Genomic DNA, 19,387 nt, shown 5'->3' with positions numbered 1-19,387 from the left:
AACAAGAAAGAGAAAAATAGAAAACACCTCATTGTCTGGGGCCCCACGGTCAGCCTTGTTTGAGGTGAGAAGACCCAGAGCTGGTTTCGCTTTGGGGCACAGGCGGACTGAACAGCCTGCATTGCTAGTCAAGCAAAGCCTTTACAGGGTCATAGAAGTGTTGGTTTTTATAACCACAGGGAAACTTCATTTCTTCAATACGACCTTTTCCCTTTTGATTCCAAGGGGCCTCATGCAACACCCTGACTCTCCTGCCTCCCTCCCTCTGGCACCACCACTCCCGCAGTCATTAAGCCCTCAGGACAATGACGTTCAGACCCCATCAGACAATCTTAGGAGCAAAGCCTCGTGTCCGTTGACCAGGGAGACAGAGTTTGGGTCAAACTAGAGATAACGTCTGGGCTTCAGTGGTGTTTCAGCTCCAGGCCCAGCAAACTGGGGAAACCAGACCAAGTGACGCCATGGCTGGCATCGGGACTGGGTGCACCGATCAATTACCCCTTACCGTAGCACCGACCAATCTGGAGCGACCATGGCCCCTGACCACAACCTTAACTCCCTTAGTCACCGTGATGAATGATGTTCCCCTATATAATCCATTTCCTGGAAGCCATCGGAGAGCCAGGTCTTGGAGCATTAGCTCACCTGGGACTCCGGGCACGGCGCCATCTCCGTAATAAATCCCTCCTTTCTTGGCTGCGCACTCCATTCCTGCCCTACTGGACTTTGATGCGGGCAGGCAAACAAATGCCTTCCGTCCCGTAACATGTTGCTGACGTGGCACCCGAGCAGGAGCAGCTCCATCTTGGGCTTGGAACGTTATTTCAACACCAGCAAAGCTGGCGCTCGCCAGAGAAGCATCGCAGCTCAAACTCCTTACCTCTCCCGGCCGTTGGCCCAAGAGGTTCCTGCTACGATTATTCAACTCGGAGATCAGCAATAGGGATTCACTCAGGAGCAGTCTTTGACCCCCTGGGGTACCTTTGTCACCTCTGTGAAAAATTTACTCGGGCCTTCGTGAAGTTAATTTCATGCAACGACTTGTTGAAATAGCTACAATAACAACAAAATCCTTCATCTGCTCTGCCATTTTCATTGTGATTGTCCCCCCGCCCCCGCCACAAGCATCCGAGTAGAATAAGTGCACTGTGACACCACACACTTCGTGGGGCTTATCTTTTCCCTTTTCACACTGACATTTTGTTCCACAAAGACAGGAAAAGCTGCTGGTTTAAAACTCTGCATTACATACTAGATGAGGTACCTAACTGGCGTTTTCGTACTTGACCTTCAGTACGGTCAATCCTCATGATTTGTGCGTTTGCCAATTTGCCTACTAGTTAAAAATCATTTGTAACCCCGAGTCAATCAATACTCAGGCACTTCCACGGCCACTCCGAGGCAGGCGCATCTGCAGAGCAGGGGAGAACGGGCGTCACTTGAGGCACACATCCCGCGGAGGTCGCATGAGTTGATGCTTTGCTCGCTCATTTCAGCTCTCCAAGTGTGAACCTGTGTCCATGCTGCAGTCTATTTAATGCCATGTATTTCACATTCTGGTGCTTTTTGGTGATGATTTCACTGTTTACAGTGGCCCCAGAGCATGTGCTGAAGCACTGTGGAGCGTTCCTGTATTCAAGGAGTTTGTGGGGCACCTTGCAAGGACAATAAATGCATTAGGTAAGCTTTGTTCAGGCATGTGTAGTGTTCTTGGCCGTGAGTTTCGTGTTAATGAATCAACAGTATCTATTAAATACAATGGCTTTAAACAGAAACAGACAGAACACCAAGTTATATATTGATTGGTTGATGAAAACGTGTGGCAGAGGCTAGCGAGAGCCTAACCCTGTGTTTCCCCAGGAGGCAATGATTTAGGAGTATTTGCTGATTCACTGTGTGTTGTGACTTTATACATTAAACTTGCTGACCTCATGTTCTCTGCTAGTCGGCTGGCTCTAACCAAAGGTGATGACATTTGCAATGGTTGTGAGGTGAGATCACATCCATATCAAACAAAGTGATTTTTTAAAGTCTTCTCTTAGCATATTAGATTATAGATTTTTTAAGATCCGCCACAACTGAACCTCTCTAAGCCGTGTTTTCCAACCTTCCCCTGAATTTGTGAGGTTCTGGTATCGACGGATGGGGCTACGTGAGCCCAGAGGAGCCCCACCTCCAGGTTTTGACCATCTACAGCCCCACCCACAGCCCTGGGGGCTGAGCAAATCAATGTTTAGGCTATAAGTTAGATGCAATGTCTTTCCAATAACTCTGCTTTAAAAAATGAGAGACATTGAAATGAGCTATTGCAAGGAATATTTGAGGGCCTTCTTCTAGCTTTTGCTGGCCTGGTACCTTCGCTGATACCTTGTTTGCCTTCGTAGAACAGAGTGAATTCCCCTCCTCCCTCCATCAGTACCCCAAGCAGGCACCGCTACATAAGGAACCAGCCCACAGCAAAATAAACATGTGGGGCATAGCCGTACGGGCATGCAGCCTGTCCAGGTGCACAGGTCTGCCGATCAGAGAGGCCTGTGCTTGCTTTAATGCTGTGTTGCGATCCCTGCAATTGAGTATGTATGTTTTCTTGGAGGCTCAGCTGCTAATTATAAAAGCCAGTGTATTCCTAGGTTTCAATTAGCTGCTAAGAAACTCAAAGCTAGATTTGGTATCCCACTCTGTAATTAAATTATGCCAGTAACGAGATATTATCGATTCCTCGGTTGCTTTTGCTTCATTTTTATCCTGTTGATATTTTCAATTATCCCCTGCTTTACATTTTATTCACTTTCACCAGCCAGAGTTTCTGGAGATAAGCAAGGCAAAAATCCCATGGAAGTGAAATGATCCTCCAGGCTTTTTTATAATAAAAAAACATGAACATCAGTGTCATCAGCTGAGACTCAGTGAATGATTACTGAACACCTGTGTCAGTGTCATTTTTAGTGTCTTTACACGTGTTACATAATTCAACCCACTGACAGTGTAAAAGGTAGTATCATCACTTTACAAAAGAAACTTGAGGTTCAGAGAACATATACAAGGTCTGTCCAGAGGGTATCCGGCCAATACAAAAAATAGAGACATTTATTGAAGAAGATACAAGAAACATTGTACATAGGACAATGATGCCTCAGTCCCCTTCAAAGTGGGCACCTCGGGATCTCACACAGTTCTCCCAGTTGCCATCAGCTGCCCTATTGTATTTTCTCATCAACAGTCTGAAATCTCTTCCCTTTCAAAGGTAATTTCAGTTTTGAGAAAAGCCAAAGTTGCGGGGCACCAAATCTGGGCTGTGGCAGGCTGAGTCACCTGGGTGATTTAATGTTTCACAAAAAAAACTCTGCAGGAGATGTGATGCATGCGTGGGCACATTATTGTGATGAAGCTGTCAATCACCGGTTGCCCACAGCTGTGGTCTTCTGAATCATCCAAATAGTATCCACAGAGGAAAGCTCAAGCTCAGCGCAAAATTTGATTCAGATTCATTGGCTCTACTCGCTCATTTTGAATGTGATGGCCACACAGTGCACATGCTCACTCAACAGCATCTACTGCCCCCACTGACTAGTACAGTGAAGTCATCATTGTTCACACTTGTGCATTCCAGTCCGCTGTCCTTGGCTGCCAGGTGACATCGACGCCACGCAAACCATTCTCATTACATTAACAATGGTTGGACTTTTTCTGGCCAAACCTGGTATAATTTGTCCAAGGTCTAGAACTAGCAAATGTTAGAAAAGAAACTTAGACGCAGGTTTCTGCTTCTTACTGCAGTGTTCCTTCTGTTATAATATGCAGTTTCTCCTTCTCACTTTAGTGGGTGGAGTCTTGAAGATAATTCAGTCCTAAAGCCCCCAACTTTGCAGATGGGCAAAATGGACCTGGGAGAGGTCAGGTGGGTTGCCCCAGACCACCTGCCCACACAGGTAGTACACTGAGGACTGCGTGCCCCCAGTCTCCCGGCTCCGGTCCCACAACCATGGCTCCCCCCAGACTCCTTTCCTTTAATCCTTCCCACCCTCCCAACCTCTAGGGTCAGATCTGATCACCTGCACTGGCCTGAGGATCACATCCTGCAGCCTACTTCCCGAATTCGGCAATTCCTGCTCTGAGCTTGCTCCTGAATGCCAATTTGCATCCTTAATTTCCAAAGGTGCTCATCCAAATAGTAAAAACTGTTGCTTACTCACTCAATTATTCAACCAATATTTACTCGGTGGCTTCTGTGTGTACAGGTGTGTGGAATGTAGTTCTTTTTGCTTAGGTTTCACCATTTAAATACACATTATTTTGATATGTTTCATGGCCCACTGAAAAAGAATACAATGAGCCTGGGACTGCAGATTAAAGTGAGCCTCGGCCAAATCCCACTTACCTGACAGCAGCCAGTGCTAATTCTGGTGCTAGTCAATATCCAAAGACCTAAGACAATGACATTGAAAGCCCGACATACAAATGTATATTCCAGAAAGGTAAAAATAAAAATCCTGAAAATTGTAATTAAACCTCACCATTTCCACTACATCTCTGGATTTTTTTCAGGATTTTTATTATCTTATTTTTTTCCTTTGCTACGAAACCCACAGTTAACTAGGTTACATTCCACAGAGGTTAATGCACCCGTGCTTGATTTCTATCTTTGTCCCCAATGTATTACATTTGTGAAACTTATCACTCGTATTACACTTTCCCTCTTCGCTTCATTTTTCAGTCGCTGTTCTAAAATATGAGTAAACATAAAATTAAATACTCGAGCAAGGACCCAGACGCCATGGAGGAACGAGATCCAACCGCGCAGTTCAAACCCCGCAGCAGGGAGGCGGGCGGCGCCCTGCGCAGCGTACGTAGCTCGCCGTCTTCCCGGGTTTGACGGTGTGTGCAAACCCAGCGTGTGATTTGTGAGGCAATCGAAGGGCATGCATGCATAATTTTTGGAAGAGTATGTTCTACCACAGTCACGTATGTGAAAGGCAACAGATAAAATGTGCAAAGTCAAAAAAAAAGACCTCTGGGAGGCTCAAACTGTGAATTGAAAAGGAAGTTTCCAGGCATGCATTGAGGGAGGGGACCTGCGGCCAAGCAGGGGAGAGTATCCCCATTTCTCTTGCTTGCTCGGTGTGGCCCTAAGTAGCTCAGGCCCCAGACTGGAAGAGGCGGAGAGTTCGCGGACCCTCCCCTCCCCACTCTCCAGGGCCCTGCTCTTCCTCTCCCACCAAACCACGGGAGGAGAACTAAGGAAAGGGTGGGATTGAAGGCAAATCTGCAGTAAATCCAACCTGAGCCCACCGTTCAAGTTCTCGATCTCTCAGAAAGAACTGGAAATGGGGAACGTTTTCCCTGGCTTCGCGAGCACAGGAAAAAAAAATGAAATTGGTAATGAAGCGGAAGCACCCTGTCGATTGCTTCAAGTTCACTCACATCTAACATTTCACACACCATTTGCATTCGCGGTCTCCCTCCACCGAATGAAAAGGCAGGGCTGCCCTTTAGGGCTTAACAGGATGGTTGTCTCCCCTGGAAGTGCCTCTCTCTGGCATTCCCCCTCTTCCCTTCAGTTCCTCACTCAGCGGTGAGACGCCCTCACGACCACGGAAGCCATCTGTGGTTCGGTGGCTCTGCGGCCCCACCTGAGCATCAAGAGATCTCTCGGGTTCTCCATCCCGGAGAAAAGAGCAACGATCCCACAGCACAGCCCCGCTTTGTGTTTCAGATCTTGCATCTGCTGCAGAGCCTGCTCGTGAGTTTCCGAGCCGCACTCGCTTGTCTTACTCAATGGGAGTTCACCTGCCGCACTGGTTTCACGCACCAGGGACCCGAATGAGATCTCACGGAGAACATCAGCGTTTACTGAACAACTTCTCTTTCCAAGCCGTAACAGTCTGAATCGTGTCCCCCAATACGAACCTTGCTGCCCTCTCCAAATTCATACGTGGAAGCCCCAATCCCTAGTATCTCAGAATGTAACCATATTTAGAGAGAGAACTTTGAGTGGGGTGATGACGGTCAAATGAGGCTGTTAGCGGAGGCCCTAAATTCAGACACTTCATAAGAAGACCCCAGGGTGCAAGCGTGCAACGGGAAGACTGTGGGGAGAGGTAGCAAGAGGGCGGTCATTTGCAAGTCAGGGAGAGAGGCCTCGAAGCACACCAACCAGAGGTATCCTGAGAGTGACCTTCCAGCCCCCAGAGCTGTGAGACAATAAGTTCCTGTTGCTTAAACCACCCAGGCTACTGCTATACAGGCGGTGTTCCGAAGACGTTAGGTGTGTAACTCAGTTTGTTCTTACAACAGCCTGCGTGAATATGGAGCAAGAAGAACATTCTTAATCAGCTCTGTGCAGGCAAGGAAACTGAAGTCTGTATCAGTCAAGAAAAAGGAAGTTTAAAAGAAAACTTAGGCGACAAGTGATCAAGCTGGAGTTTAAAGCCTCGTGCTCTGCCCCCACAGCCCGCGTCCGAACCGCTACGCTCTCCTCTCCCCTGCACCCAGCAGAGCCCTGACTCAGGCACCCATGTTTCCCTGAAGTCTTTCATGAATAGAGGAAAAAAATTTTTTTACTCAGCTGAAGGCATGGATTATGGTGTCTGGAAATTAATAAATACACCAGCTCCTCTGCTTCCTACCTTACTTTTAAATTCCCTGATGGTGAGTTTCTCAGCTGGGATTCTTAATATTGTGAGATAAATCCCAACTCAAACCGATCTGAATTTTTGTCCATGGTGGGGTACCCCTGTCTGTTTCGAACTCTTCCTCCGGGAGGCAGAGTGGCTGCCAGGACTCCAGACCTCTCGTCTTTGCACCACTGCCTTCGGGGATGAGAACGTGTCTTTGGCGTTTTTCCCCTGGAGCCCTCAGTAAACATCCTTTTGCAATGTTTTGGCCTTCAGTTTCCCATTCACGGCTAGAACCCTGGAGCCAGGGGTATAAAAGACAGTATTCGGTTTAAGACAGTGAGGTCCTCACCCAAATCACAGATCTGAGGGTCTCGAGATGGAAATGAGGGAGACCTCCCCAAGCCTCGTTAGAGGTTACCAGGGGCTGGGAGGAGGAGGAGGAATTATAACTTAATGAGTATAGAGCTTCTGTTTGGAATGATGAAAAAGTTCCGGAAATAAATGTTGGCTATGGTGTTCAACATTGTGAGCGAAGTTAATGCCACTGAACTGTACATTTAAAAGGACAAATTGTATAGTATATACCTGTCACGAAAACAAATCTAAAAAGTAACGTTAAAAAAAAACACACTTGCGAACACATTTCACTTCCATGCCAACGGAGGCCAGTGTGTTTTCCTCAAAGCGCCCCTTTGCCATCGAAAAGTCCCCTTGGGAGCCTAGTTCCTGAACCCGTGCCAGGACCGACAGACAAAAAAAGCACTTCCCACGGGTCGCGAGAACGACGTTCGGATTGTATTGAACAGTGACTTGTGACAGGGCTCAGGGGCGACAGGCTGGGGAGAGTTCATGGGAGTCCATGAGAGTCCATGAGAGTTCATGGGAGCCCAGCACCTTTCTCTCAGACTGCCCAAGATTTCCCACGGGAGGATCATTCAAGTCCCATTGCTCACTGGTGGTTTAAATGGGGAAAAGGGGAGAGCTTTTTAACGAGTATTTCCTAGTGGCACGTTTACTGTACGGAGAGGAAGGAGCATGTCCTGGCAGGGGAGAGCTGGAAGCGAGCCTGAGCGACAGCATCTCCGTCTTCCCCTGTGACTATGTACAGGTGGGCACACACCGAGAAATCGCAGCAAAATCCTTCAGGGGACGGGGCGTCCTCCCTTCTGACAGCTACGAGGAAGGTGAGCAGCCTGCTCAGAGACCCAAGCCACTCGGTGGCATCGTCTGTCTAGCAGGCGGGAAACGAGGTCCGAGGCAGCCATCTAGCTGCAAGGTGAGTAGTTCGCCCCGACTTGTTGCCGAGTAACTGTTGTTGGGAAAGGATACATGTGCATCCACGGCGCCCCGCGTCAACTTCAGAATGATGTTATCATGTGCGCCCTTGCGCAGCTAAGCTGGAAAATGTGGGCCGTGACGGACTGAAGCAGAAACGGAACACATTTGCATGTTGCTGTGTTGAAAGAGCCCTTTGATTGCCGGAGAAGCCCGGTGACGCTGTCAAGTGCAGGCAGGCAGCTCGGTGCACCCGGGCTCCGTGGATCGCCGACAGCGCGCGCGGCGGAGAGTCAGCTCCGGATCAAAGCGTCGGGGCTGTCGCGAGGAAACGTGTTCAAAACACAAAGGAGCCTGCATCTTGATAAGAGGACGTCGCTGTGGGGAGAAATGAACAGAAAGAAAGAAAACGACCTTGAGTCTGTAAAATATTACAAGCCTCAGAATTGTAAGAGGCCTGAGTGGAAGGAAAATGAGCTCAGAGCTGAAAAGGTTGGGAGCTGTTGGCTTTCCCCACCTGGGGGAGAGAAAGGGGTTCCCTGGGTAGAAGGCTGGTCTTCGGCTTCCACCCAGAGGTCTGTGACTTAAAGCAGCAACCCATGCACACGTGTGCACTTTACCTGAGCATGCCTCCTTGGTGTGAAACACAGGGCTTGAAAATACACGTACTTTAAAAAAAAGATTTTTATTTATTTCCTTTTAGAGAGAGGGGAATACAGGGAGAAAGAGGGGAAGAGAAACATCAATGTGTGGTTGCCTCTCATGCGCCCCCTACTGGAGACCTGGTCCACAACCCAAGCATGTGCCCTGTTTGGGAATTGAACTGGTGACCCTTTGGTTCTGCATACCGACGCTCAATCCACTAAGCCACACCAGCCAGGGCAAATATACCTATTTTTTAAGAGGGAAAAAACACTGGTTAGTGGCAATAGTCAGAACAAAATTTGTTTCTAAAGAAACAAATAAACATGTTGAAGATGAGACGTTAAGTAGAAACAAATAATAATTCTGCTGCCTTGGAAATGAAGTTTTCAGCAAAGCATTCCGTATAGTAACACACTTATCAGCAGAGAGTGAATGAATGATTCTCCCCCAACGAAGACCGCTTCTTCTGGCGGTACTCGAAGTGTTTCGGATCTGACTCCCCCGTTTCAGTTTTTTGTTTGGGTTTTTTTTCTCTTTTTTTTTCTTCCCCATAAGAACAGCCACTGTCTCCATGTCTGGAATCCCCATCGACAGAGAACCACCAGAAAAGGAGAATAACAGGAGGGGGGGGCAGCTGGAAAACCGGACCCCTGATTGCTCACTCAAGCAAAGCCTCTCAGAATCGGCAACAGATGCCCTGTCCCTGCCTTTGCCCTTTAACCTTTACTTGGGTGTATGTCCTGGAAGGAAAGGCCGGACCAAAACTAGCTAGATACCATGTTTTCTTTAACCCTCGAGTCCCTTTTTTAATCACCCAATACCCGCCACCGTGGGCACCCCAAGCACATAACCGGTCTCGGCACCATCAGGCCGATAGCCCAGCGGTGAAACGTGGGTTTTGCACAGGGAAGCACGCTGCCTGACTCCGCTCACCCCCACGCCCACGTGCAGGTATTCCTATCTGGTTTCAGATCACTGACCCAGTATTTTTCCTAAGAATTTTTCACAAGTTACCAGCTTCTCAATAACAGTTTTTAATTAAAAAATCAAAACTCCCCAGTCTCCAGCCAGCTTCAGTAGGATCATATAAATAACATTTAACTAAATTACACCTTGAGTGTATTTGACAAGCATAAAAGAGTCTTGCCCAAATTCTGCCCCACCCCCACCCCGAGTTTTTATGGCTTGCTGGTGAACAGTGAACATGTCAAAATATATTAAAAAGGAAATTCGAAGGGCCTTCATTATGTGATTGCCTTGCCTTCACAGGAAATCATTTCCTTCTAAGTCTTGTGCTTTATCTGTTCTGATTTCTGAATTCATGCCACGTCTTCCAACATGTGGATTCTTCCTCTGACCCAGGCAATTCACCACGGTGGTGAAAAGAAGCCCTAAGAACTTGACCACACGGTGCAATGTTCTAATGAAACACAAGAGGGCAGGTTCTGCTTTGCTTTGCTGTGAGCCCAGTTCAGCGGTGCTGCTGCTAATCGGGAAAGTCGTTGGCCTAATTACACATTCAGAAAGCCTCAGCAACATACACAGTGAGTGAGTAATCGGAGTGTGTACTCTGGCAGAAACCTCTGGTACTTTAATAAGGAAGAACAAGTTTAAGCCTTTCTACAAGGCGGTATTTACAACACAGAGAACAATTATATTTGGGAGACCCTGGGGTAGTTTTAGCTTCATGATTACCAACCTCCAAGGGAGCGGAGAGTGGCTGGAAGAAGAAAACCAAACTCAGTCGTATTACATCCAAGAAGTCTAACTTGAATCAAAGGGGCAAATAACACAGTGGGCTGATGATTTCTGCCAAACAGCTGTGGTTCTGGTGAAAATATACCAGCCTTGGGCAGGAACCGAGTGCTTTTATTTGGCTTGTTTACTTTTAGAAGACTTGAACTCATCCAATGGCTCACAACTTTCTTATGTTGTTTTCAAGATTTCTTTAAACTACCTGCAGAGCATAATGAATTCACCAGGTTGATGTTCAACTTGAACTGTCATAATAGCGAAAGCCCAAATATATCGTCTTTGGAGAATTTTGAAAGAAACTCCTGGGCCCATGAGAGAAACCAGTAAGAAAGGCACTGGTTTGCCTGGCTAAATAATTGGCCCACTCACTTCCTTCCACTGAACCAAGGCTGTTAAGATATCAGGTCGTGGAGGGCCCTGAAATGACACCATGACATCCTAGCTTCCTACCCTTGTCCCTACAGATGGTGGAATTAAGGCCTACCAGTGGTGGGGAAAAGATACACCCAGAAAAGAAAATATAGCTGACAAAGTGTACCCCTATATTAGGTTGCCTGAAGTAAAATTCCACTTCCCATAGGCCCAACTCAGAAACTGAAATATGGGTTATTTCGTAGTTCAAGCTCTACTTTGAGATTAATTTATTCATTCAAAGATATTAACAGAGTGTTCGGGATGAGGAAGGCATTGTAGAAATGGAGGAGCTATGCACTGGGTTTTGCCACTGCATGGAGGAGAGGAATTATCTCCCCAAGTGGGGTGAACTGGCTCTTTTATGGGCCGGTGTCAATTAACCGCCAACATTTTCTAAGTCCTGCAAGTGCCTTGGTACCATGGCATTGGAGCTGTATAGGGAGGTGTGCACCCCGGTCTGCGGGAGCTTCAAGTCTAGATGTATAAACAAACAGGACACAGCTGTTACCTCACTGGTCCATCTGACGTGCTTCTTCTGCATCTCCAGCCAATTGATTGACTGGGAAAGCTTCCCAGGAGGGCCAGGGAGTTAGGGGCTGTGGGCCCTCTCCTTCCCGGTCAGTGACTTTACGTAACCACTCTACTACACTCCTACCCCGGCCTTGGTCTTTCGACCGTGGGGAAGGACATCAGTAGAAACTCTTCACCGGGGAAAAGGGCGAAGTCTCATTTTTCTTACCTATCTGATAGAGAGCCAGGAAGCAGCAACTGCTTAGAAACTCACAAGCAGAAACATCAGTTTTAGAGCTGATTTTCCAAAGTGAAGTAGCTATTGTGTGTTTTATATTTATTGTCAAAAGTGAAGTAGTTATGTATTATATATACTTATGTTGATAGGTAGATAGATGTCCCAAAATTAAAAGAAAATAGCCTGCAGCAGATGATCAATAATCTGCAAAACAACAGTTTTATTTTCCTCTTCAGTAAGTTTTCTACTTCTTGTTAATGTGAGATTACAATTGTTCATTAGTATTATTATAATTAACAATGTTAAATTCTAAGCAAGACACAAATTAATGTCAAAGAATTTTAGAATTAGAGAAGAACTCAGTTCACAAAAGTAAAATGTTATTAGAGTTCATTTCACTTCTGTGTTAGATTTATAAAAACATTTATTTGGCAATAATAATACATAGACATAAACTTTTCTCCTTTTTTCTTTTTTTTAGACTAACCTTCCCAAACTCACAACACTTATTTTATTTGTTTAATCCTCACCTGAAGACATTTTTCATTGCTTTTTAGAGAAAGAGGGATGGTGAGAGAGAGAAACATCAAAGTGAGAGAGAAACATTGATCGGTTGTCTTCTCCCATGCGCCCGAATGAGGGACCAAATCCATGACCTGGGTGTGTGCCCTGACTGGGAATTTAACCCATGACCTTTTGGCCTACAGAATGACACTTCAACCCACTGAGCCACACTGGTCAGGGCTATATACGATTTTTCTAGTACTGATAATTTAGTATATAAAGATTTAGCATATGTATTCATTTTATTCAAGGTTGAATTTTCTCTCCTGTCATTGAGAAGTATAGTTCTACAATGCTCAGTGATATTTTCTGAGTTTATTCACATAATATTCAATGTAGGTAAATACCAACTTTTTTATTCTGCAGGTTTGTTCTACCTTTGAATTTGTTAAAAGGCATTCATCACTGATTTATGGTAATATTAGAACATTTTATTCCTCTTTTATGAACTATAAAATTTAGGAATTACTTCTTTCAGAGAGACATTATAAAATACAGTGTTTACAATAAGTTTCAAGCACTATAGATAAAAGTAGCAAAGTATAAATGACTGTTCTTTACTTCTACCTCAGATAGATCTTGCTTTAAATGAATGTTATGAGAATATGATGTATGAAAATTCTGATATACCTGAAAGATAAACTAGAGGTGGTTATTTGCCTTATAGAATTATTCATAATAGTTCATCTACAAAAACTAATTCCCCGTGGTGCTTTTAATGTATAATGGATTGATACACAACTTCTCAGGAACACACCTACCAAGCACAGCTTTATCTTCATTTTAATATATACCTCGTTTGGTTTAACAACTGGATGCAGAAGTGTGTTCTGCAACAACCCTGAGTTGAGTGTGTAAACTGTCCAGAGTGAAGCATGGTTGACTTTTCACCTATGCCGTTCAAGGCAGGAATCAAGATGTGGCCGTGTCTAAGAATGTCACACAGGGCTTCACCCCACGAAGGACTCTGTGCTATCTCAATTCTTATCTGCTGAGCCTACTCTCCAATACACCTGGAGCTTTATGAGACTCAAATTCAGTTCAGATTGGACTTGGTCCATTCCTCTGTTTCATTTCAGGGGATGACACGGGAGGTGGGGGTTGGTGAATCTTGAACCCTCCGAGCCCCCGTAGGTAGAAGGCAGATCCAGGGTCCTCCTCACACCCACTCTTTACACACGTGCATCCCATAGAGAGGGTTTGCGATGAGCAGACAGACAGGCCACCTGGTGGAACTTTGCCCTCCCCACCGATGGACACACACAGGGGCCAGACATGAACACATGCAATTTGCCTTCAAAGCTCAGTAACTGTTACCTTCTCAGAAGTAGGGGTCATATTGCTAAGTTTAAACCTCTTAGTAAAGATTCTTCTCCCTCCTGATCTGACGATTACTTAGTGGAACATAACCATCTAATTTCTGCATTGTTATGTTTTGTATGCACGGTTGGCTGTTAAATAATAAGACAACTGATCAGCGTTCATAAGTAACTGTCGGTACAGTGCAGGATTAATGAATCAAAAGTCAACTCTTAAAGATAAGCCAAATGCATTGTATGTGAATAATGTTTCACTTGAGCCTACCTAGTAAAGGAACTGGTTCAGGATCAGTCAAATGGGACCTCAGAGCAAAGGGACACTGATTAAATTGTCTCGTGTTCAGGGCTGTATCCTCATTGGCCACCTCCAGCCAGCCTTTCCAGGAAAGAGGGATTCCGTACTGGGCCACAGGCTTGAAGCTGTGCATTAACTAACTAGAAAGCTCTATCATTTATTCCTTTATCTAATTATTTATCACTATAGGATTCATGCTTATCATGCTTATCCAGCTATCGTTTCTTGTGGTGTGTCTCCCATTAAGAATTTCAGACTTTTGATAAACTTCTCAATGTCTAATTTATAAAAGAGAAATGAATTGAGCATTCATTCATTCATTCATTCATTCTCCATCCTACTTGCAAAATAAGGCTTGTTTTCACCCTCATGGCCATTTTAATGGCTGAAGAAGAAAAGAAGAAAAGTAAGGCTCAAGAAGACAGTCAGAAAGGCACCTGAAAGCACAGATATTTAGCTGAAAGGGAGCTCAGAGACTATTGCAGCACCTGCTACCCCCTACACCCACCCCATTACAAATGGAGACATTTGGACTAAGAAAAATTGAACCATAATCTTGTCCAAGTCCCACATCACACTAACCTGCAAATTACCATGAATGCACACTGTCAACTTTTATTTATATTCTCAAAACGCAAGGCGCCTTAATCCATATGGGGAATTATTATGAGATGCCACAAATCTCCTATTCTACCTTTGTTGGATGGCAGAGATAGCCTAGAGTACTGCAGCTTGCATGTGTTGTACATACACGTACGCACCTAGAAACTACGGCTAAGCATCTTCTGTGCCTGGGGTCATCGCCCCAACAGAGTGAGCTGAGCCACAGATCTTCAGCTAAAGGAAGAATAGTGAGGGTTAGCTTGTTCGTTGAAAGGGTCGCAACTGCAGCTCGGGTGGCCTCTCCTCCAGGGTAAGCACCCTAGGCTTCTTCTGTGTATCTCTTGTTGTTGAACTGCGCCTCCATTAAGGGCGTATATCCCTTCCGAAGTCTTCTGTACTGAAGGAAAGCCAGCAGCGCTAGGAGGCCCACCAAGGCCACCAGCATTCCCACAGCCATCGAGAGAGTTGCGGTCCCACTTGGAGTTTCTTCTGCTGGAACTGAAGCAGAAGAAAAGGGTCTGTGACTGGGGTTTTCATCAGCTGAATACTCTTTGCAAACAAACAAAAAAATACACCAATTTGCCTTTTGCATGCGTTTTGTTGATAAAGCAAAACTACCTTGCCAAAATAAAATTTACCTTCTTCTTCACCAACTATTTATCACATCCACAGTTGTTCTTCTGGAGCAAGTGGGAAATGAGATTCCATTCTTTAAATGCAGCTCGTAGCAGCTTAAATTTTTCTTGTAGTAAATACATGCACAGAATAAACCCTTCCCGGGAAGTATACATAACCACTTTTGTGAGTCGGAAACTCATTTGTAAAAGTGCATGTGAAAATGGTGTCTGGGGGGGCTGCAACCCTCAGGGGAAGAAATTTTGCCACTGTCTCTATCTTTTTGATAGGACAGCAAATGCATAAAACAAATCAGACGGGTTGTTATACCCGGAGACATTCGTCAGCAGGAACAGATGAAAGGTGTGCCTATTTACGTAGCTGCAAATAACATCTGAATCTTCCACATGATCAAACCAATTCTCTACTTAGAGATATTTTATTAGCCCCCCTCCACAAAATTAATGGACTTCATTTCTAGTATATGTATGCCTACTTGTCATTTCTTCAAAAATTATCTTATCCTTGGACAGCTGTTCTTAAATTCAGTTCCTCCGTGCTGGGTTCCTGTTCTGCACCCTGCTAAATGTAGGTCCTCCTGCTACTTCTCTTCCTCCAGCCTCACAGAGGGCTCTGACCTCTCCTGAAGGGATTCCTCCAAGAAGATTTTAATTTGCCTCCTTTTGCTATAACCTAGCAACACCTGTTGCCAATCTCAGCTTCTTAAAACACACATTTTGATTCTGCAGTTCTTGTCTCAGGAACCCAAAATGATTAACCGTTCGTTATGGTCCAAATTCCCTTGCCTAGCTTATTTTAATTATTATTTTTTAAGTTGTGGTAAAATACACATAACATACATTTTACCACCTGAACCATTTTTAAGTACATAGTTCTGTGGCATTAAGTACATTCACATTGCTGTGCAATTATCACCACCATCCATCCGCAGGACTTTTTTCATCTTGCGAAGCAGGAATGGTAACTCACCCATCCCCCACCCCCCCAGACCTGGTGACCACCATTCTATTTTCTGACTCTATGAACTTAACTGCTCTTGATGCCTCACATAAGAGAAGTCATACGGTTTTTGCCTTTGGGGACTGGTTTATTTAACCTGGCTTCCTGTCTTCAAGATTCACTCCTGTTGCAGCACGTGGCAGCATGTGACAGCATGTCCTTCCTTTTTAAGTCCGAACACTACTGCGTCGGGTGGGTATACCGCATTTCTCCCATCCCTCCCTCCCTCCACCAGGGAGCACTCGAGCTGCTCCCACCTCACATCTGTTGTGAATAAACTGCTACACACTGAGGTGCCCAAACACCTGTTTGAGTTCTTGCTTTCAGTGCATTGAGATAAACACCCAAATGCCAGTTTGCTGGATTTTATGGTAATTCTGTTTTATTTGTCGAGCAACTGCCATAGTGTTTTGCACAGAAGTTATGCCATTCTACATTTCGACAAGCGCTGCACAAGGCTCCCAGTTTCTCCACGTCCTCATCAACACTTGTTATTTTCTGCTTTTGGGGGTAGTAACCATCCTAATGGGTAGTAAGTGGTATCTGCCCAGCTTTCAAGTCCGAGGTAACTGGTCCTCCCACAGATCCAACTATATTTGATTTTTTAAAACTATTTAATATTCTTTTTCTTCTTTTTTTGTCAAATTTATTAGGGTGACACTGGTTAATAAAATTATATAAGCGTCAGGTGTATACACCACAGATCCTGTTTTAATTAACAACAACCTCCCCCTACGCCTCCCACTGCATGTTACGAGGCCTCCTTCTCACGTGGCGCTCTCCACAGACTCCCCGCACCTTCCGCACACAGTCCTGCTCTCTGTTCCTTTTCCTCACACAGCGCTGCCTTCTTTCCTCCCCAGCGACCTAAGATCCAGTCTCTCTGAATCTAGTTCAAGATCCATCTCCTTTCCCAAATACCCCCCTCTCTTCTCCAACTTTTGGTTACAAACCAGACTGGAAGCTTATTTGTCGTGAACAGGAATGCACAGGAAGTTGTAACTTCTAGTGAGTTAATACATTCCAGGAGTATTTAGCCACCCAGGCAATACCGGTTAATTGGCTGATTTCAGAGGCGACAGGAATATGGTCAAAATGCACGTTGCAAACATTTGGTTATTATTACGTTCCGTCTCAGAGAAAAGTTTCAAAGAGATATCCCCAGCTGCTCAAGGAAATAACATCTCCGATCTGTAAGGAGAACAAGTAGCAAGAGGCAGGGCTAGAAGGAAGAGCAAAGGACAGACTTCGGGGCCGAAAGACTCAGCCCAGGAGACAGACGTAACCTCAGAGGTGGTCCTGATGACGCTGTAGGTGGAGATGACAGGACAAAATAGACACAAATGGGGGGACACCATCGGCAGTGGGGCTGTGTGCTTTTCGACTTCTTGACATATTAATGCATTTTTTATTGTTTTACCTTTCCTCCCTCAACCGGTTCTAACATTCTTTTTTTTTAATGAGGGTATAACTGACATCCAACGCTCTACTAGTTTCAGATGTACGCCATAATGAGTCACTGTTTGTATACACTGCAAACGGAGATTCTTTACATGGCACTTGGAGCTATATTGGGGCCTACTCAGATAAAAAGATACACGTGCTTCTATATGAACTTACCAAAATATCCTCCCACAATTTGATCCAAGTGGAAAAACTACACAATGGAAAAACATGACTTAAAAAAACATGCACACAAAGCCCCACGTAGCTCAGCCTGTTAGCAGGCGATTGCCAGGTGCACGGGCCCACCCAGCATGGGTGGTAGGGGATGATGGGAAAAAATGGTCTAATCAGAATAATGCAGGGGCATAAAATGAACAACAGCTTGTCTTTGCTTAAAATTATGATAATAATTCACCGAAGATTTTTTGCATTCATATTCTTTTTTTTAATATTGCATTATGTTACTATTTATCTAGATTGTTAAGCTTTTTGGCCTGCCCTTGAACTTTGTGCTTCATGCAAGTGCTGCTGCACTTGCCTGACCCTAAGCCCAGCCCAGCCTTCAAGTACTGATCTGCTGTAAGTGCCCGTCCACAGGCGGCTAGTGTGTGTCAACTTCACTGGTTAGGTATTTCCAACCTCGGCCAGCTTTTGATTAATTCAGACGTAATTGTCAAATCAAGAGTAGGGTTAAATACTTCCTTTGTGGAATAAGGTCTCTTAACTCTCAGTTTTCTATACCAATAGTCAGCCAACCAGTCCCTTTTCTAATGTTTAATTAGTACTTTAAAGGCTCATTTTACTAAGTATATGTGTCCTAGACAATTGTCAATAGACGTAACAAGACCTGAATGCTTCAACTTAAGGTCTTGGTTTCCATTAGGAAAAAGAGAGAGAGAGAGAGAGAGAAGGGAGGGAGGGAGAGAGGGAGAAAGGGAGGGAGAGAGGGCCTTCCAAAGACGAACAAATCACCCACTTAGAAGTTACATTAGTTACCTGGCATGTCAACGGCATAGCTGTAGCCAAGTTGGTCTGCGGTTGAAAAGAATTCCTCATTAGTCACGGGAGGGAAGAAAGGAACCATGTTGTACATCCGATTGTGACCGATGGGTGCCAGCTCCCAAGGCCAAGCATCTGCAGAAGGATTAAATCTTTTCATCCACTCATCAAAAATGGCATCAGTAAAGGCATGGAGGACCTGCAAGACAGTTGAGCGTGACAGTTAACGTTCATCTGACTATTTCATTAGATCTATCTGATCGGAGCATTCTCTGATATGTAATGGGGCTCTTCTTGGCATGAGCGGCTGCCATATACCCAATCCAGTCTTAGTGACATACCTACTGGCAGTTCTAGTTAAGTTGCCAAGAATATATGACGTATCTCTCCAAAGAGGATTAGAGAGCCCTCAGTCAAGGGAACAGGTGGAAGCTCTGTTGCAGATTTAACATGGGTCTGAGAGCCTGGGAGGCCTGCAATAGTGTAGGTTAGTTCTTAAGTTCAGAAAAAAGGGCAAAGATGATGAGATGCATATTCTAGTCCATTTTCAGGTGCTTCTGCTTTAACAGGAGAGAAAGACAAGGTTGTGTCTACCAGGACTGTAACATAAATGGATAGTTTAAAAATATATATCCAAAATGGGTTTTCAAATTCTTCTCACCTGAGTATCCTTCTGTGCACTCATAACCACTGAATTTTCAGTGCTAGACCAGCAAAAGAAAGTCTAAAAATGTCGTGAGGTGCATAGTGCTCATTTGCACTTCCTCAAGGAAGCTGTTAAAATCCTTAAGCGCAGCAATTAGTACATGCTTTAAAATATTCACAGCAAAACGTCCACACGTATAACCCTGATTTCACAACAGGACATAAACGTGCGTTCAGCTCAGGCTTTGCGCCTGGCCGTTAGAGTTCTTTTCTTCCCAGGATGCAAGTTCAAGGAGCTCAGAGGCATTTTCCGCTCTTCTTTGCCTCTGTGTCCCCAGTGCCTGTCACCCCAGAACAGGACATATGGGAGCTGGGAGATACTTATTTCAATAAATACTTATTAATAAATGTATTCATCCATTCACCA

The 19,387-nt window shown here is 45.0% G+C and overlaps 1 protein-coding gene across 2 annotated transcripts in view; it reads right to left on the bottom strand.

Moving 5' to 3' along the window:
- Window positions 1-12,313: 12,313 nt before the first annotated feature.
- DCT (dopachrome tautomerase) overlaps window positions 12,314-19,387 on the bottom strand; it is a 32,300-nt gene continuing 25,226 nt past the window's right edge. The window contains exons 7-8 of one of the 2 annotated variants that reach the window (XM_036011233.1): window positions 18,313-18,514; window positions 12,314-14,727 (exon numbers count right to left, since the gene is read on the bottom strand). In XM_036011233.1, coding sequence (XP_035867126.1) covers window positions 14,555-14,727; window positions 18,313-18,514 — 375 coding nt within the window. In that variant the 3' untranslated portion in view covers window positions 12,314-14,554. Of the gene's footprint in view, window positions 14,734-18,312; window positions 18,515-19,387 lie in introns of both variants that reach the window. The other variant, XM_028526938.2, reaches the window with a different exon arrangement.

The sequence above is a fragment of the Phyllostomus discolor genome, chromosome 11, assembly GCF_004126475.2.
Source record: "Phyllostomus discolor isolate MPI-MPIP mPhyDis1 chromosome 11, mPhyDis1.pri.v3, whole genome shotgun sequence".
In the NCBI taxonomy this organism is placed as follows: domain Eukaryota; kingdom Metazoa; phylum Chordata; class Mammalia; order Chiroptera; family Phyllostomidae; genus Phyllostomus; species Phyllostomus discolor.
The sequence above is the reverse complement of the archived record's forward strand: the minus strand, read 5'-3'. Positions and strand labels throughout refer to the sequence as shown.